The sequence below is a fragment of the Ambystoma mexicanum genome, chromosome 2p, assembly GCF_040938575.1.
Source record: "Ambystoma mexicanum isolate Mex_15411 chromosome 2p, UKY_AmexF1_1, whole genome shotgun sequence".
Classification (NCBI taxonomy): domain Eukaryota; kingdom Metazoa; phylum Chordata; class Amphibia; order Caudata; family Ambystomatidae; genus Ambystoma; species Ambystoma mexicanum.
This window is the reverse complement of record NC_090923.1, coordinates 943733518-943752680: the sequence shown is the minus strand read 5'-3', so window position 1 is coordinate 943752680 and position 19163 is coordinate 943733518. Positions and strand designations below refer to the sequence as shown.

The 19163-nt window shown below is 45.6% G+C and overlaps 1 protein-coding gene across 1 annotated transcript in view; it reads right to left on the bottom strand.

The window, feature by feature from the left end:
• The window catches only part of GIPR (gastric inhibitory polypeptide receptor), a 582639-nt gene that overhangs the window by 532470 nt on the left and 31006 nt on the right, over window positions 1-19163 (bottom strand). The window contains exon 2 of the mRNA XM_069643058.1: window positions 18603-18781. Coding sequence (XP_069499159.1) covers window positions 18603-18659 — 57 coding nt within the window. The 5' untranslated portion in view covers window positions 18660-18781. The remainder of the gene's footprint in view (window positions 1-18602; window positions 18782-19163) is intronic.

Sequence of the window (19163 nt, the reverse complement as noted above, 5' to 3'; positions counted from 1 at the left end):
CACAATCCCCCTATAAATCCTGAACTGCTCATTGTAAAATGGAACAAACAAATATTACACAATCTTCTATGGACTTCAGATCCCACAATGCTAAAGATACTGGGATGAGGAAGAGGAGATCAGAGGCAATGAGGATCCAGAATGGTGAATATTCAAAGGTGCACTCTAGTTGTTGCCACTGAAAGCACCTGAGTGTGATATTTAAAACCCAACATGAGGCACAACTGCGGAACGAAGGTGAAGCAAAGGAAGAAAAGCAAGGAGTATTGGATGGCCATGTGGGAGGCGTAACTGAGGACGCAGGAGCTACCACAGAAAGAAACCCACCAGCAGAAGTCACCACGAAGGGTGAAATTGAGCAGAAGAAGTATTGCGGAGTATGCACAATGGAAAGTGTAAAGCAGCATAGTACGAAGAAACCCAGCTGAGGAGAAGAAGAAAGAAAGTAGACTGAACGCTGAAGGGCTGAAGTGCCGCAAAGCCAGACAGCAAGAAGGAGCAACCCCAGAGAACCAGTGACTTGGCCCACTGTGAATGCTGACCTCGGGCACTCCAAACAAGAAAGCTGTTACAATGCAACAATTTTGAATACTGAACAATTGATAAATCAAAGCATTAACTATTTTCTGAATATTTAATAATTAAAGAAAATTAAGTAAAGCGGCAAAGACGAAAGTTCTCTTGTAAGGAACTAAAAGAGGGGAAAGATTATGACCAGCAGTATAAACAGCCAAGAGACTGTCAAAAGACTTTATGAGAAGTACCAGTGGGGAAAGCCTCTAACCAGCACTAGCCACAGCCAGAAGGCTACGATAAAACTAATATAACCACTGGGAAAAGCTCATAACCAGCATTACCATCAGCCAAGACGTTGTGAAAAAACCTCCATAAAACAAAAAAGGCATAAATCCCCTTATAAGAAATGTACTTTTGGGTAAGCTTATATCTCATTTTACCAACAACCAAAAGACTGTGAAAACATACTGAAAGATTGGTGTGGAGAAAACTGGAATCAATATTAGTTTGAAAGTAGTTGTAGGAGTTTTCTTCCTGGTAGGCGAGTATACCAGGATTGGGCTCCTAGTGGTTAGTTCTGGCAGGTGAGTGAATCAGGAAAGAAGATACCAGAAAAGAAGATGGTGGGTTGATAAAATATCTTTGTGGCAGATGATGTGTTGAAAGAACCTCTGTTGAATTTAGAGAATCCATTTACTTTATCATTTGTTTGAGAAGCTGTGACATCACTAAGACTGTGAAAACAAAATCAAAATATCGAGGCTGAGTACCCCAAAAGGAAATACACTGAACATGGGTTACAAAGGAACATACAAAGTACTTTAATTTATACTGAATTCAGTAACAGAACAAAATCAGATAGCTATCGGCCCTCAGTGCAACACAGCGAACTCCAGCGTGGTTCGGTGTATTCAGTGAAAGACGCTGTACATTAGAATTCGTTGCTCTTTTATACTATTTGCGAACACGATGTCCAACCCTACTTCGGGTTAATATTCCTCTAATGCATTACTGATCTAGGGTTCATGCCAAGTTCGCATATCCAAATGTAACTGGTTTGCTTTTAATACATATATCAACAAGCCTACACGGCAACTGTGTATTCTGGGATTTCCCATGCAGGTCTTCTCAAACATTAATACAATGTAGTTAAACAAGTGTTCTACGTTTAGTATTTGAATACATTGTTCTTAACATATGCTCGCGGATTAGTTTCATTAACGCAAGTAATCCTTTGCACACAGGTCAACGAAGGACAAGGTCTCAGTTCACGACCTCAACAAGTGGCCTGCATGCAAGTTACATATTAGCTACACACAGAGGTCAAGACGGCCATGTTGTATTTCGAAATGACATCGTCCACCATTTTAACTCACATGGTGACTTTACAAAGCGAACCTAAAATGGCAGATTGACCTAAAATGGCGGCTTACATTGATTATAAGGTCAGGACCTTGCGACACGGATTTCTTCGCAAGTGACTTACAAGCAGTTTGGCGTAGGCCAATATACATATATGCATTGCAATAGGAGGAACAATATAATTTCTCATTTGACAAACCCTCCTTTTGGCCTATGCAAAGTGCTAAACTATTTCGGATCTCCTTGCAAATAACTCCATGCCTCATCATCCATGCACCCTGAATAGCTGTCGGAAATATCTATTGCCATCAGGTCATTCGATAAAATTTCTTTTAACACATATTCCTTGGAAGTTTTATCTGGGGCATACACTTTATGTCCTATCGTACCTATCGCTTGTGCGCAACATTCCCCTAGCATCGAACATATACCAGGTAGACACTGAATACAACAACAAAGGAACAACAGAATTCCCAAAATGATCAGTAAGACCGAAAGTACCTTCCAACCCCAATATCGCAAGAAGTCCCAGAACCAAGCGCTAGGATCCGAGTTTCCCTCGGGAACATGCACTTCTGAACTAAGGACGTGCAGATTCTGTATAGCCTTGAAGATAGTTGGGGAGGAATCTGGCACAAAAACACAGCAAGCGGACCCCACTAATTTACACACTCCACCGCGTTCAGCCAGAATGACATCTAATGCCATCCAGTTCTGAAGCGCTACTAGTTTTATCGCTTTCTGTTCTAATGTCATATTTTAGAGTATGCCCGTGGTCCGGTTGATGGTTCTCTCCAGTACTCTCGCTAGTCTTCTGATATCTTCGAATTCGCTATCTGCCCCCAAAATGGCACAACTGATTTTGCTATATCTCCCAAGATTTGTGCTGGAGTGTCACCATTCTCGTCCCGCCGTGGACGAGCCTTTGAAATTTCTATCGTACTGGCTATAAACACCCCAGGTAACAGAATCCCTAAATAACAGGTTCCCTGCCAATCCCTGGGTAACCATGGAAATGCTACATTACCGCAAACAAAGTAGACAGGTTCGCCTACATACAAAGGTCTGTTTTCCCCAGACAAATTCGCAACATTGGCACAACCTTTCAAATCTCCCATTGACTGAGTACCATTCCTCTGTATGCAAAAAGAAACTGAATCGGGGCTATGGTTAACAGTGTAAGAAGAAGGCATGGCATCCTTATTGCCTATCAGAGCCATCTTAAAGGAAATCAAATATTGGAAAGGACGGGACCGTCTGTCGGAAGGCCTAATAGAAGCAACATTAGGTTTACTCCTGTTTGCGAAAAGCGAGCATCCCAGGGGAGTCAAAACAAGTTTCTCAAAACTATTCAAATTAGTGCCATCAAAGTTCCCTGAGATGCTATCGTTCCAACGGCCAAAGAACAGTGCTCTAAGAGAAGCATAACAACCAGTTGTCAAAGGTAAATGATGAATAAACCAACCTAGCACCTTATCCCCGTGTTGCGGTAAATGTGAGCAGACCCAACAGTTAGACTTATTAAAAATGGCATGCGTAGCATTCATGATAAGTAGCAGAGTATTATTGTGGTACCTTTTTCTATGCTGAGAGTCCCTCAGGGACAGGGTATACAAATGTACAAAGGGAGTAGGAACAGTAGGTACATTTTCAGTTGGTAACAAGGACTCTAAAGGATGCGTTTCCTCAAGGTACCACAAACCTACGACAGTGACTATTATAAAACCAAATATTATTATAAAAGCACAGCAATAATTTTTCGGGGCCCGAGTGCATTGTCCATTGTCCCAGTTGGTCACACCATCATTTACAAGTCCCATATGAGTGGTAGGGGTGGCAGGCATTGTAGTCTTCAAACGGAAACCCCCAATGTTCGTTGCTGGCAACTTCGCGGCCACGCAACTTCTTAGTCCTTCCACAACCCTAGCCAACAGAACCCCCTTTCTCAATTTTAGGCAAAAACAGGCCCTTGATGATCCTTTCCTTCTCCGAATGCACAGCAGAACCGTGCTGTAAATCTATTAGATGCACAGCAAAACCGTGCCGTAAGTCTATTTTCTTGGATGCAGATTGTACTTTGCTTTTCCCGGTACTGATTGATCTGGACACAACGTATCGTCACTTCCCGTTGGAAGCAACGTATCAGAGACAAGTGAAGATGGCGAATTTGAAACAGCAGTTTCCGGATGCAAAACTTTTGGAGAGTGTGGAGAAAAAATGGCTGCTTCCCCAAGCCTCATGGGCTCAGAAAGATTCTCCGACACACTCTCAGCGCTATTTACTGCTTTGGGATAGTTGGTTGCAGTGTTAGCAAGGGGTTCTGTTTCTTCTGTATCGTGTGGCACAGGGTGAGGAAGTTTCTTGACGTGCAACGCGTGGATCCAGTTCTTTCTTCCAGAAACCCGCACCGCTGTTTGGGTGACCAACAGGACTTGGAACGGGCCCCGCCAGCGAGGTGCAAGGCAGGAAGACCGCTCAAATGCCTTGATGAGCACCCAGCTTCCAGGCTGTATGCTGTGGCCCGGGCCCTCATATCGCACAGGTAAAGCCTCTCGCACCTGGTGATAAATCAAATACAGGTTTTTAGTCAACTGGTTGCATAGTCTGAAAGTAATACATTTTCAACATCTCTTAACGATCTGCATTTAGGAAGGTTCCAAATATTGGCAGGTCTCCCCATTACCACCTTAAATGGAGAGAGCCCGGTCTTAGTTTGAGGGGTTGTACGCATGGATAATAACACGATCGGTAAGGCGTCCGACCATTTTAATTTAGTGCCGGCACACGTCTTAGCGAGCTTGTTCTTGATGATACCATTGTGTCTTTCTACTAGTCAGGCGCTCTGAGCGTGTCAGGCCGAATGGAACCGTTTGTCGATCTGTAATGCTGCACATATCTGCAGAATTACAGCAGCGACAAAATGTGGACCATTGTCCGACCAGATGACGCTTGGTAGCCCGAACCGTGGGAAGAACCCCTTTAACATGGTTTTCGCAGTAGTCATGGCTGCAGCATCTTTAACAGGGAAAGCCTTAACCCATTTACTAAAAGCACAGATGATCACCAGTACCTATTTCATATTATTGCACCGTTCCATTTCAATAAAATCAAAGTGGATGACTTCAAAGGGGACAGAGGGTGGCCCAAAACTTCCCCTTGGAGTTGCTGCCCCCTTTCCCACATTGTGTTGTCGGCAAATCATGCAATCCTGGACATAGCGCTGGCCAATTTTTGAAATTTTGTCATTTGCCCAAACTTTCTCTAACATTTTTGTTACTTTCTGGGCACATACATGTGTAGGACCATGGGCCATGATGACCATCATCATTACATACACATCAGGGAGTAGCCATTTCCCTTCAACTATGTCCACCCAACGTCATCATCAAGTTTCCCCAAGCCTTCAGCCCAACTCTTGGATTCTTCTAATGTGGCATCAGCTTGGATATCCCGTACAGACCCAACACCCTCATCCATTGCATAAGCATTTACAGTCTCCCTCGAAACATACATCTCCGTACGGAGATCGGTAGCAGTTTGTCTAGCTATCTGATCAGCGATAGCATTCCCTTTCCCTATGTCATCCGTAATCTTTCGATGTGCGGCACATTTCAAAACGGCTAACTGAACAGGGAGCGCAAGCGCTGAGAGCAGTTGTACTATTAGGGAGCCATGTTGGATCTTGGTACCATGTGAAGTCAAGAACCCTCGCTCTGACCAAAGTCTCCCAAAGTTGTGAACCACCCCAAAGGCATACTGACTATCAGTATATATGTTTACTGCAAGCCCTTCGGAAAGATCACAAGCTTGGGTCAATGCTATAATTTCTGCGGCCTGCGCAGAGTTATGCGTGATTCTCTTGGTTTCCACGACCGTGCTTAATGTGGTGATTGCATAGGCAGCTGTGGATGTACCATCCAGACGTTTGAAGCAAGAGCCATCACAAAACAGCTCTCCTTGTGGATTATCCAAAGGAATGTCTTTCAAATCAATTCTACCCTTTGTCTCTTGTTCGGTAGTATACAGACAGTCATGTGACTCTTCATCGCCGCAAGTAGTATCTTGCGGTAAAGGAGAAGTTCAGCCGGATTAAGAACACAACACCTCCTAATTTGAATGTGAGGAGCAAACAAGATCAATTCATATCTCATCAACCGTGTGGAAGTGAGGTGTTGCGTTTGGGTTCGGTTCAGTAGAACATCTACAGAGTGAGGCACCATCAGGGTTAGATCATAGCCTAGGGCCATTCCCTCACTCTGTTTTACAGACGCAGCAGCAGCAGCGACAGCTCGCAAACATCTTGGCAAAGCGCATGTTACAGGATCAAGGGGGGAAGAAAAGTAACCGCAGGGCCTATTCTTCCCTCCATGTTCCTGCGTTAATACAGCCAAAGCACATCCATCACATTCATGCACAAACAACACAAAGGCCTTTTCATAGTTTGGTGTGCCCAAACCTGGTGCAGAGCATAATGCAGTCTTGAGCAAGTCAAACGATTGTTGGTGTTCCACGTTCCACGGCAATGGCGAAGAAATGCCCTTCTTTGTCAAAGCCAACATCGGTTTGATCACTATTGAAAAATTTGGGATCCACAACCTACAGTAAGAAGCCATACCTATCAAGGCTCTAACTTCCTTTTGTGTATTTGGGGTAGCCATGCCAGAATTGTGTTTTATAAGTTCAGGTGTCAATCTTCTTCCCTCCTTTGACAGGAGATCACCTAAATGGGCGACCTCCTGGCAACAATATTGAAACTTTTTAAGCGAAGCTTTGTGACCATGCTTAGCTAGATGAATAAGCAATAACACAGTGCCCTCCTTACAGGCGCTCTCAGAGTCAGCAGCTAAAAGCAAGTCATCAACATATTGAAGCAATGTACAAGTAGAGGGCAATTCAAGGGTATCAAGCTGTTCTTTCAAAGCCCTACTATAGATGCTAGGACTCTCTGTGTACCCTTGAGGTGCACGAGTAAATGTGAACGAGCGTCCCCTAAGGTGAACGCGAACAAGTATCTACTATCCTTGTGTATAGGAATACTAAAGAAAGCGTTCTTTAGATCCACAACACTAAAGTAAGTAGCTGTAGCTGGAATCATGGTTAATATTGTCGTCACATTAGGCACAATTGGAAATTGCGGCGTGATGACTTTATTAATGGCACGTAAATCAATTATAAATGGAATGGAATTGCATTATCGCCTTTCTTGTACGCGGGTAAAATCGGACTATTGCACAAACTTCCTGAAATTTCCTCAATCACCCCGCAATGCACAAAATCTGAAACAATGCATTTCAAAGCTCGCTTGCCCTCAACTGAAATCTTATACTGGGGAATGTGTGGCAGCTCAATTCCATGTTTCAAAACTATCTCAACAGGCTCAATCTGTAAAACACCGACATCGTTGTCGTCAACAGCCCATAAGCTCTCTGGTACATCAATGAATTCTGGCGGCAAAGGTCTAGTCAAGAATTGCGAGACAGAAAATTGATGTGGTGAAATCGACAAGCGCACTCATCAGAAGAACAATAAATTACTGCATTTAATTCTTTTAACAGGTTCAACCCCAGGAAATTCCCTCCATAATTCAAAGTCAACAGAAATGGACAGTGGTCCGTAAAGGGACCCAAAGAAATAGGTACCGGTGAAGAAACTGGACAAACAACTGGCGTGCCAGAAAACCCTACAGAAACATTGGTTTGCCCTGACAGTGGAATGTTTGGAACCCGTGAATAATCAATGGAACACTTCTGTGCTCCAGTATCTATCAAAAACTGATGTTTCCTATTTCCCACCACCATTTCAAACTAGGGACCTTTCTGATTGACGGGAATAAGTGTAGGTTCCAAACCCTGTTTCGGGCAATCCTAACGAAACAGAATATCATCAAAAGGAAGCTCTTCAGATAAATATGCAGCAGAAGGATGATCAAATGTGTTCCTAGTGTCCATACTCAAAGTCTGATTATCCTGTGAAAAAGGTTGCTGAGGATCCTGTGCAAACTGACCTCTACTAGGGCCCCCTACACCCGGGCGACCTCTGGATCATCTACCATTTCCAAATGTGTTGTTCGACCTCTGTCGAAGGACGGGGCATTTTGCACGCCAATGACCCTCTTGTCGACAATAGGCACACTGGTTAATGTTCACAGGACCCAACGGCACATTCCCTTCCGGGACGTACTGACCTCTAATCTGCGAACTACCCCCTCTGGGGCCTCTAACAAGTTGCTGTAATAGCACTTTAGTCTTTAAATCAGCTTTTCGTTTTTTGACTCTATCTTTTTCATTATTGACACGATTCTCGTAGTACTGAGCCATATGCAGTACTTCTAATTGGGACTTCGCCTGCCAAGCGCTCTCAGAAGACATAATTTGTGACTGGATGTCAGGCAGCAATCCACGCACAAATGTGTCCACAAATAACCTTTGGGTAACTGAAGAAGAAGAGGGCGCCATCCAGCAGGAAAAACCATATCACTAATGGCAGATCCAAGGTCGTTGCATTCCGTTATCCCATTCCACTTATTGAAGGAATGACTGTTGTGTATCGTCAGCTCCTTACGCAAAATGCCATCATTGCAATGGCATATGCAGGACAATCAATCATTTAACTGGGATGTTTTCAAACTCACATGCAGCACAAGCAGTGGTCAACAGTGAGAAATATCATGGTGGCTGCCAATGGCCCACCGTGTCATGAATCAGCAATGTCGACCCTTCTGGTCTGCCTGGTCCCTCAGACAATAACCACATATTCCGTTCACCTTCAACATGGCCGACGCCAGGATTCAGCGCGGTCTAGTCTTCCGTATTGACGCACATGTTTCCTTGAAACAGACACGCCCCTGCGCTTCCGCACATCTCAACGCTTCGCTTGCCTGCACCTCGCCCGGCAAGTTGTGTTCTACGTTTTCAGCCCTTTTCCTTCCCTTGTGTATCCTGGTGCCCAGCCTCCTTTCCTTTCCGGTCTTCTATCCTCTCCCCATATTCGGAGCCTCGATTACATTGTTCCTTCCAGTCCTGGTTCCATCCCGGACCCTTGCAGGAACATTGAACGTCTTCATAGCCCCAGAGCCACCGCGACCGGGAGTCAGTGATCAGCCCGCTCACCTAAGCCCAGCAGACTGGATTCGGAGGATTCTAGACCTTACCTCTACAAGGCACGCTCGTCCAAGAAAAAGAAACCCACGAACTCCAAGAAGAGATCCACAAGAAACAAACAGGTGAGTCACGAATCTGAAGACTTGGATTCTGACACACTGGTCCTGAGTTAAAAGCACCAAGAGGTGTTACACATTTTGCTGCACCCTGGCGCCACAGTCTGGTGATAAGCGACACCACCTTAAAACAGCTAAATTCCACGTCAACTATTGCCTTGCCTGACCAAGATCTAGATGGACTCTAATATACCTTTTCCAATGTCTTTTTAGACACTGATATGAAATGCAAGAAATACTACAACAGGATAGTACTGCCAGCAGGTGCTATACTGGTTAAACATAAGGTATAGAAAGTGCCATTGTGTTTACAGGAGATATAGAAAGAAGAAACTACTACTAAATATGATTGAGTCAGGCATCATTGAAAAAGTAGAGGGGACAGAAAGGCTTGCGCCAATAGTATTAGCATACAAGGCGTGAGAGAAAGCATTTGGAATATGTGTGGACCGCCAAAGTCACAACTGGAACATAATGGTCGACACATCCTTTATCGTATATCATAAAGATGGTCAGCAGGATGAGCAGGGCTGTTGTCTTCTCCATGCTTGACTTGAGGTCAGCGTATCGTCAGATTGAACTGATGAAGTGTGCAAAGCACTCACAGCATCCATCACTCCCTTTGGTACATTTCCGTTCCGCAGGATGCCATTTGGGTTGTCTTCCGTGGCCTCAGTGTCTCAGTGCATGATGGACACCCTATTCAATGGCATCAGAGATGTTTCATACTTTCAGGGTGACCTGTTCATTTGCACTGATGCTCTCGACAGGTAGGAAGAGGCAGTCAATCGTGTCTTGAAGATCATGCAACACCATGGCCTCACACCGAGGCCAGCACAAGTCCTGTCTACCATCCAGAAATTGAGTATTTGGGACATACTTGGTTGGTGAAGGGGGTTAGACGTAAGCTTAACCTTGTGAGTGCCACCAAGGCAGCGCCTCGCCCCGTCACCAGTGACACACTGTCATTTTTAGAACGATGTGAACTCTATGCTAAAGTTGACAGAATTGTTGCCATGGTGGCAGAAGCCACAAAATGGGGCGTATTTCACCTGGGGCGAATTTCAACAACACACCTTTTAACAAGTGAAACTCTAACTGTACGTTCTCATACTCTGCATTTTTCCTCCACTAAAGAGACAATACCGTCTGTATTCAAGCAAGAGGGGTCTGGGACCAATGCTCTCGTAGATAGGGGGGGGGATTCGGGGAAGGCATTGGACCATAGTGGCTTTTTTGTTGCACTAACTTCAAGTCCCTGAGCTGAACTATTCCATTATTGAAAGGGAGGCCCTGCCGTGTGATTGGGCTGTGCAGACGTTTCACGAATATCTTTGGGAAGGGGCTAACGTCACGCTCAGAAACAACCACAGAAACCTGTTGCAGGTTTTGTCCCCTGTGTGCAGCACAAGAGCTGTGCCGTGGCTGGCCATACTTTCGGACCTTCTACATGAGTACATTACAAGACTGAATACAAGCCAGGCAAGCACAGTGTGGCAGTTGCTTGCCGCTGCAAGGGTTGAATGACAGCTCCCCAGACAAGTGCCATGAAGCAATGGCCTTGGTTGATTAAAGCGCAGCGAACAAGTGTATACCGATAGAGGAATAGCAGCACGCCACTACCAAAGAAAATATCTCTCAGAGGGATTTCCATTGTTGGCTCTCCTCACTCTAGGAGTGTGATCTAGCACTCATGTCTTTACACAAAGTCGAGCAGGAAATGCACACACATCATAAAGTACTCTGTAGGGCCGATGCAATGGTACCACCAGAAAGTTTTAGGAACACACTGCTGCAAGCATGGCCCTAAGGGCATCAGGTATCACCAAGAGGGAAATCCACAGATTATTGGTGCCGGCAATAGACACAGACATTGGGCCAGATTCTCACATCTTATTGGGAGTAAGTGAAAAGAAGCACAACTAGTACAGAGGAGCACCTGTTGCCCCCTTGGTCCAGAGCGGCCTGGCCATTGATACTGTCTTGGAGAGTCCAGTTTCTGGGACCCAGATCTTTCTGCATAGCGTGACAGAGAGGACTTTTGCTTTGGTATTGGCAGAGCTAGGGCCGGAGGCAGACACTCCTTCATCCCGATTAGATACAGTAAATAAATGCACAGGGGAAACCTTCTTTAACACTTGGATATGTCAGACCGTTCTCGTATCTGCTTTGGTAAAGTGCGGGTTATGCAAAGAACACTCTTCAAAGTATATGCCCTCAATGATCATTTCATATTGGATATTACAGTGTATTACAGTGTAAAATATATCTTCCTCTTTGTTAAGCCTCAATTTAGTCTTCAACATGTCATACTGTTGTTCTTTTGGTTCATTATTCTTTCCTGATTGTACCTCTTCGTTACTTTTTGTGTAGATTGTTTAGCTCACAAGCAATAATAGTTACCCACATTGTATTGGCATTCTGTCTAGTTGTGGCTGAACACTGGAAATCTCCTAGACTAGCGCCAATGCAGATCTGGTGGGCCAAACCGCAGAATACGATGGCTATGGACAAATAAAAGGCTGTAATGGAGAAGGGACATTGCAAACATTTAGCTACATGGCCTCCTTTTATACATGTGTTAATGGGTCTTATGATTGAGGAATGCATAGGCTTGCATTCTTAAGAACGTGCTCTTGATGATGTATGCACAGCTGAAGTTTATCTTTAGCACTTGGGGATATTAGAGACACCTGTGATGTGCCTCACTGTGCATTCAATATCCAGCGGTTTTGGCGTTTGTTGATGTGACAACTGTTTGCTCTATGATTCATTATTTGCCACTTTCGCTGTCAACCCTTTCAATAAAATCTTTATTGGAAATAAAAACCAAGAGAGATGTCCATGCTCTAATTTGCGGTGCTTGGACAAGCTCACAGTTCTGGGAGTCAGTGGCCATTGAGTAAAAAGACTCCTGCCTTTAAGCAGGTAAGAACGGGTCTATCTAGAGCGAGTGTTGGTCCAGGCAATGAGCAGCAAAACCTTGCTATTGTTCATGTCGAAATTGTTCCACGTAGTAAGCAACAAGGACTAACTTTTCATTGACCAGGGAAGGACATGTTTGATGGTTAGTGTTTATTCCTAGACTCACTAGCCCATGGTACCACCACTCTGTAGACATACACATAGGCGCCACCCCGCTACCAAATATCGGTCATTTACATGGTGCCATGCAAATGAGTGAACGCTGCCTACCATGCTTGCATGGCAGGCAGCGTTTAATTGCAATTTTAAACGCTGCCTGCAAGCATGGTAGGCAGCACTTAATTGTAAATCCATTTACAATGGATCCCTATGGTGTCTGCCTTCTTTAAGATGGTGCATAAAGCCAGCAGGCTCCACAGGAATGTGCAGCTTTTGTGTTGGCATGAAAATGCATGCCGGCACAAATGCTGAGGTATTTGTATGGCGGAGAAGAAGGGAGGTGGTGGGAAAAGAAGTTGCGTTGCAACCTGCCTCTCCACCATACCAACTGATGAAAATGAGGCACACTGTGAAATGAAAGCGTAAACATCCTACGCAGGACTTTTACACTTTCAATTCACAGTACGCTGGGCTGAAAATGCGCCCCAATGAGATTGTAAATATGGTTAGAACAAGCACTGGCAATGCCACCAGTTTGGGCTTTAATGTAGGCATGGAAAAGACACTTGCCAGGCACAGCCAATGTGGTATTAACTGGCCATTGACGGTAGAAGGTGCAAAATGGTGCGACTACCTCAGCATCTAATAGCAGCGCCTGGCAAATACCTAATACTTTTACACAAGCCAACGCTGTTGGTTTTACCAATGCTTGTTTTTAACAGGACTTCAGTGACGGACACACAGAGTGTTTATAAATCGAGTGGCTGAAGGCAGATCTGGTAAGACATTTTTTCACCAGTAGCAGGTTTACAACTCCAATTAAGTAATTAACTCTCAGAAGACTGCTTGGAAAAAAAACACTGGCAGGCAATTCAAATGCAAAGTTTGATGGTAAGGCTTGAGTAAAGCGAACCCCTAGAGTTCCCAGGATGAAGTGTTTTGGGAGGAACTGGGTGGGAATGTCCAAAGGATTGTCATGGCCATGGGCAGTCAATGGGTGGGTACATCACCAAACAACACCTACAGGCTATGTGTCCCTCCTCATATGCCATTCCTCCATATCTGTACTCTAATGCAATCGTTTCGGCTTATAGGTGTTGCAACTTATAGCCCAAACTAAAAAAGGAACATTTGGCATCAGCTCCAGTTCCTGGAGGTGCCAATGGATCCAAATGGCTATGGTTTGCTCTAATCAACTTGGCGTAAGGAAAAGCAGAATCACCACACATCATCTCAGAAGAAGCGCATGCAGCTCCAGCTTCATACAGCGTGGGCAAAAATCCAAGATGGCGACCCATGCACTTGGGCTGTGTAAGTGCATGCACAACAACGAGGAACAGCTTGTGAGCTTGTAGTTTTCCTGTGGATGTTCCAGTCACATAGCCCGCCCACATTAAATCATCAGCTGTTGTCGGTTACATAGTTAGAAAGCCAGTGGGTTGGCCTTCATGTGTATATTGGGGAGGAAGGATAGCTCAGGGGCAACACGTTTGTCTTGGAAGCAAGGCAACGTGGCACAACACAGGTTTGAATCTCGATCCCGCGCTTAGAAACCACTCGCTGGTATTAAGCGCGTTATAAATTAACAATAAAATAAATAAAAATCAAAAATACAAGGGGGCAGATAAGGAGAGATGTGAAGCTCGTTTGGAGTCATCTGTTGATCCCTCAGCTTGTGGCAGTACCTGATTGATTTGCATATGGCTGGACCCCTTTTGTAATGGCACCGAAGGTCTAAAAAACAGTGGTGTGGAAGGTTGCCCACAGCAATGCCAGTGGTTCAAATTAATTTGAAACCGTCCACCTATCACTTTTTTGGTTTTAGTTTGTCTCTGTATGTGAGAGAGGGTATGTCCAGACATGAGTCCCTTGCTCACTGAGCCATAAGGAACCAAGCTGCACCTCACTGAGAAGGCCTAATAAGGCTGAAACATGTCTGGCGTTGCTTGTGTTTCTGTGCAGAGGGGACCTGCCTTAGCAGTTCGGGCAGGGATGCTCCCATTGGTGACAGTACCTGACTAATTTGCATATGGCTGGACCCCTTTTGCAATGGCGCAGACAGGATAAAAAACAATATTGTTGAAGGTTGCAGAAAGCAATGCCAGCGGTTCAGATTAATTTGAAAGCTTCCACCCATCACTTTTTTTGGTTTTAGTTTGTCTCCCTATGTAAGAGAGGGTATGCCCAGACGTGGGTTCCTTGCTCGCTGGACCATAGGGAACCAAGCTGCACCTCACTGAGGAGGCCCAACAAGTCTGAAACATGCCTGGGGTTGATTGTGTTTCCGTGCAGAGGGGACCTGGCCTAACAGTTCGGGTTGGGCTGCTCCCATTGATGGTAGTACCTGATTGATTTGCATTTGGCTGGACCCCTTTTGCAATAGTGCAGACGGACTGAAAAACAGTGGTGTGGAAGGTTGGCCAGAGCAGTGACAGTGGTTCAGACTAATTTCGAAACCATCTACCCATCACTTTTTTGGTTTTAGTTTGTACCCCTATGTGAGAGAGGGTATGCCCAGATGCGGCTCCACTGCTGGCTGCACCATAGGGAACCAAGCTGCGCCTCACTGAGGAGGCCCAACAAGGCTGAAACATGTCTGGGGTTGCTTGTTGTTCCATACAGAGGGTACCTGGCCCAGCAATTTGGTCAGGGCTGCTCCAATTGGTGGCAGTACCTGACTGATTTGCATATGGCTGGACCCCTTTTGCAATGGTACAGACGGGTAAAAAACGTTGATGTGGAAGGTTACCCAGAGCAATGCCAGTGGTTTAGATTCATTTGAAACCTTCCAACCATCACTTTTTTGGTTTTAGTTTGTCTCCGTATGTGAGAGAGGGTATGCTGAGACATGGTTCCCTTGCTCGCTGTGCCATATGGAACCAAGCTGCACCTCACTGAGGAGGCCCAACAAGGCTGAAACATGTCTGGCGTTGCTTGTGTTTCCTTGCAGAGGCGACCTGGCGTAGCAGTTCGGGCAGGGCTGCTCCCATTGGTGGCAGTACCTGACTGATTGGCATATGACGGACCCCTTTTGCAAGGGCGCAGACGGGCTAAAAACAGTGGTGTGGAAGGTTGCCCAGAGCAATGCCAGTTGTTCATATTAATATGAAACCATCCACCCATCACTTTTTTGGTTTTAGTTTGTCTCCCTATGTGAGAGAGGGTAGGCCCGACCCGGGTCCATTTGTCCCTGCGCTATATGGAACCAACCTGCACCTCATTGAAGAGGCCCAACAAGGCCGAAACATGTCTGGGGTTGCTTATGTTTCTGTGCAGTGGGGACCTGGTCTAGCAGTCGGGCAAGGCTGTTCCCATTGGTGGTAGTACCTGACTGATTTGCGTATGGTTGGACCCCTCCCTTTTGCCATGGCGCAGAGAGGCTAACTAATTGTGTTGTGGAAGGTTGCCCAGAGCAGTGCCAGTGGTTCAGATTAATTGGAAAACCTTCCACACATCACTTTTTTGGTTTTAGTTTGTCTCCCTATGTGAGAGGGGGTATATCCAGACATGGGTCCCTTGCTCGCTACGCAATAGGAAACCAAGCTGCAACTCACTGAGGATGCCCACCAAGGCTGAAAAATCTGTGGGTTTGCTTGTGTTTTCGTGCAGAGGGGACCTGGCCTAGCAGTTCGGGCAGGGCTGTTCCCACTGGTGGCAGGACCTGACTGATTTACATATGGCTGGACACCTTTTGCAATGGCACAGACAGGCTCAAAACAGTGGTGTGGAAGGTTGCCCAGAGCAATGCCAGCGTTTCAGATTAATTTGAAACCTTCCAGCCATCTCTTTTTTTGCTTTTAGATCCCTCGGCTTGTGACAACCTACCGTTTCATGGCCTAGTCTCTGGAAATGCTTCCGCTCTTATCCCTCTCCAGCAGAAGATCAGGGACCCATCTTCAGTCCCAAAGAGTTACAGATCTCACATACCTGCTTCATATATGGTGTGAATTGTTCCAAATTACTATAAAATGATAAAAGCCTCTCATTAACCCGGTGCTCTACAACATCTCTAAACAGGGGTGTATCTGGTGCTGAAAAGGGAAGTGTGTTCGACACAAACAAGTTTAGAATGGGGTGTCCCTGTCTACACACTACTTTTAGAATTGGAGGTTAGAAGACATCTTTTGATATAGATCAGAATATACTCATTACACATATCTAAACAATGAACCAATGTGGCCGCGCCTTTTGTTGAGTGTGTGGTCGAGCAAATCAATGGCGCGGTTTACTCTGGTACTTCCACTGAGCGTCAGCTGGACCTGCAACAATCCGCACCGCGGGGATGTGCGTAACCCAAGTAACCACATCGAGGCCAGAGGCAGCGGCAGTCAGAACAAGCTCTTCTTCAGCATCAGTCATGAAATGGCAGTGCCCCTTTTTGATCAACAGCAACAGTTTGCACAAAAGCCAGATAGGGTTCAGCCACTGCACCATTAAAACTATTCCCACCTTGCCAACACTGATCATCAAACAGACCAAAAAAAACAACAAAAGTCAAATATGTATCTTCTTAAGGTATTTTAAGACAGTTGTGTTTGTTTGGCACTGTTGTCTACACTACTAACTGTCGTAGATTGAGATTGCTTAAAATCAGTGTATTTTTCCATCGACTGTAAAGTGAAGATCAACAATTTGCAAAGTGCCTTCAAAAAGGATCAAAGAGTAGGGTAGCATTGCATCCTCGCCCTAACCCTGCTCTATATACATATGCAAATGCTTGAGCGTTCCCCCATCCGGGACAACTGCCGTATGAAAAAAGAGCTAAAATGAGTCACGTGTGGGCTTTATCTGTTGTTTTGTCCCTCAAGAAGACCTCGAATAGACTCTGAAACGGCTAGGTATGGCCTGCGCCCCCCTCTCACTCCACCTCCCCCCCCCCCGCCCCCCCCGCCATCTTACCCACCACAGCAGGCGAAATATCCATCTGCACACAATGACAAAGCTGCAAGTAACACTGCCGCTCTCTCGTGGCATGCAATCCTGGACATCACAGAAAGATTTGGTTTGGAGGGAACTGGGCAATGCCCGTGCACCTTCCACAATTAACTAGATACATATGTCCCATAGTGCTGTTATTTTATGTTGGCCCTCATTACGACCCTGGCGGAAAGGGTTTTACGCCAGCGTAATGCATGGCGTACCTTTCCGCCTTACTACGAGTTCCCGTAGCGCCATGGTGATTTTTTCGCCTGGTTTTTCCGGGCGGAAAAATCCATGGCGCTACGGGACTTGTTGTTAATTACGCCACCGTAATTTACGGTGGCGTAATTAACGCCTTCCCCACTCCCATTATACCCTATGGGGCAAAAATGGGAATGGGGAAGGGTAAATGGGGATTGGGGACTTACCGCCCCGCCAAGGTCGGAATGGGGCGGTAAGTCCGCCAACCCCCATGGCGGAGTTGGCAGCTCTGCGCCATGGACCATGGTGCAAATTGCACCATGGTCCTCCGCCAGGGTCGTAATGAGGGCCGTTGTCTTCTTGCATATGTATAGCGCCTACTGCCACAATACAAGATGAAAGCGCAGCAAAGCCAGATTTCGCACCATGTGTGATGGAGGAGATGCAGAAATAAGCAAGGGTTCTCTTGCCCTATCCAAGACTATCCAGGACACAAAGGCACACGCAAATGATACTCACTGACGATCTATGATAAAAGGAAAACTACTTCCCTAGAAACAGTGAGAAATTAAAGTTGCAAATGATCCATAAGGAAGGAACAAAGATGACAGAAATAACTGCCAGGTATGGTATCCCCTCGTCAAGTCATTAAACACAAACAAGAATACCAAGCATCTTTACCCAGCTACATTTGTGTATACGCTGCTGTCTTTCTGTAAAACCTGAAAGTATCACATTTTCCAATGTGTTGTTTGTTACATTGGTTATATGTCCTATATTAACTTTGGTTTCACTGCTGCAACTTATCATACCGATACATGTCAGTGGGAGTTAGTCAGACGGGGGAATTAAAGAGGGCTTACACAAAGAGGAGTAGGAGACGAATGGAGGGCGATTGGAGGAGAAGAAGGCGGAGGACGAGGATGGCGCTAAGTGGGGGAGAAATCAGGAAAAGTGGAATGCAGAAGAGTTCTCTGGTATGAGACTTGCTGGGGGGCTACAGGGAGGAGTGGCAGGAGGAAGGAGGAGATGGATGGGGAAAAGAGGGGTAGTAGAATGAAGGGATTGCAGGCGAGGATGGTTAATTAGCAGAGAGGTGTGGCAGGAGGATGAGAAGGGTGTTTGGCAGGAGTAGCAGAGGTGGTGCATAGGAAGAGGAGAGGGACGGGTGGGAAGAAGACAGTAGAGGCACGCTGGAAGGGACCAAGGGCATGCAGGAGTAGGACAAAAGATTGCAGGTGTAGGGAAGGAAGAGTTTGTCATGAGGGAGAAGGGAGAAATGATGTCCACGGTGGTATCTTACCTCAGTGTTACTCAAAATCACCACGGTCAACGATAAGAAAGTCACAGTCTCCAGCATGGTTCACAGTGGAATCCGACATGAGAACCAAATACTGTGGTCCGGCTCAGGGGGTCTGCTGGAGGGCATGATGAAGGCCACAACTATGCAGACAGACCCAAGCGAGAGAATCGAGGTCCATCCTGGAAGTTAAGGAAAGGCTGTCACACAAGGCTTCTGCGGGAGCAATGCAACATGTCCACGTCCTCGTATCATTAAAGCATGAGCCAATGTTGAGGTGGTGCAAACCTCAGATGCTATGGGCCAGAGAGTATACAGGCTCAAGTACTACACAAAATAGTGATATCACAATGCGTAACACCTTTCATACACATTGCACAACTAAACAGTCAAATATAAGCATTTCATATATAAATATATTTATTCAGGAGTTAGCACAGCCTTGCATGCAGAAGGAATTGCTTCAGAGCACTATAGAAGGCGCAGCAGAAGAGTAGAAAGAGGTCAAAGGGGAAATTGTCTAGGTGGTGGCGATTGTTACAAAGCCAAGTGAAATTAATGTCA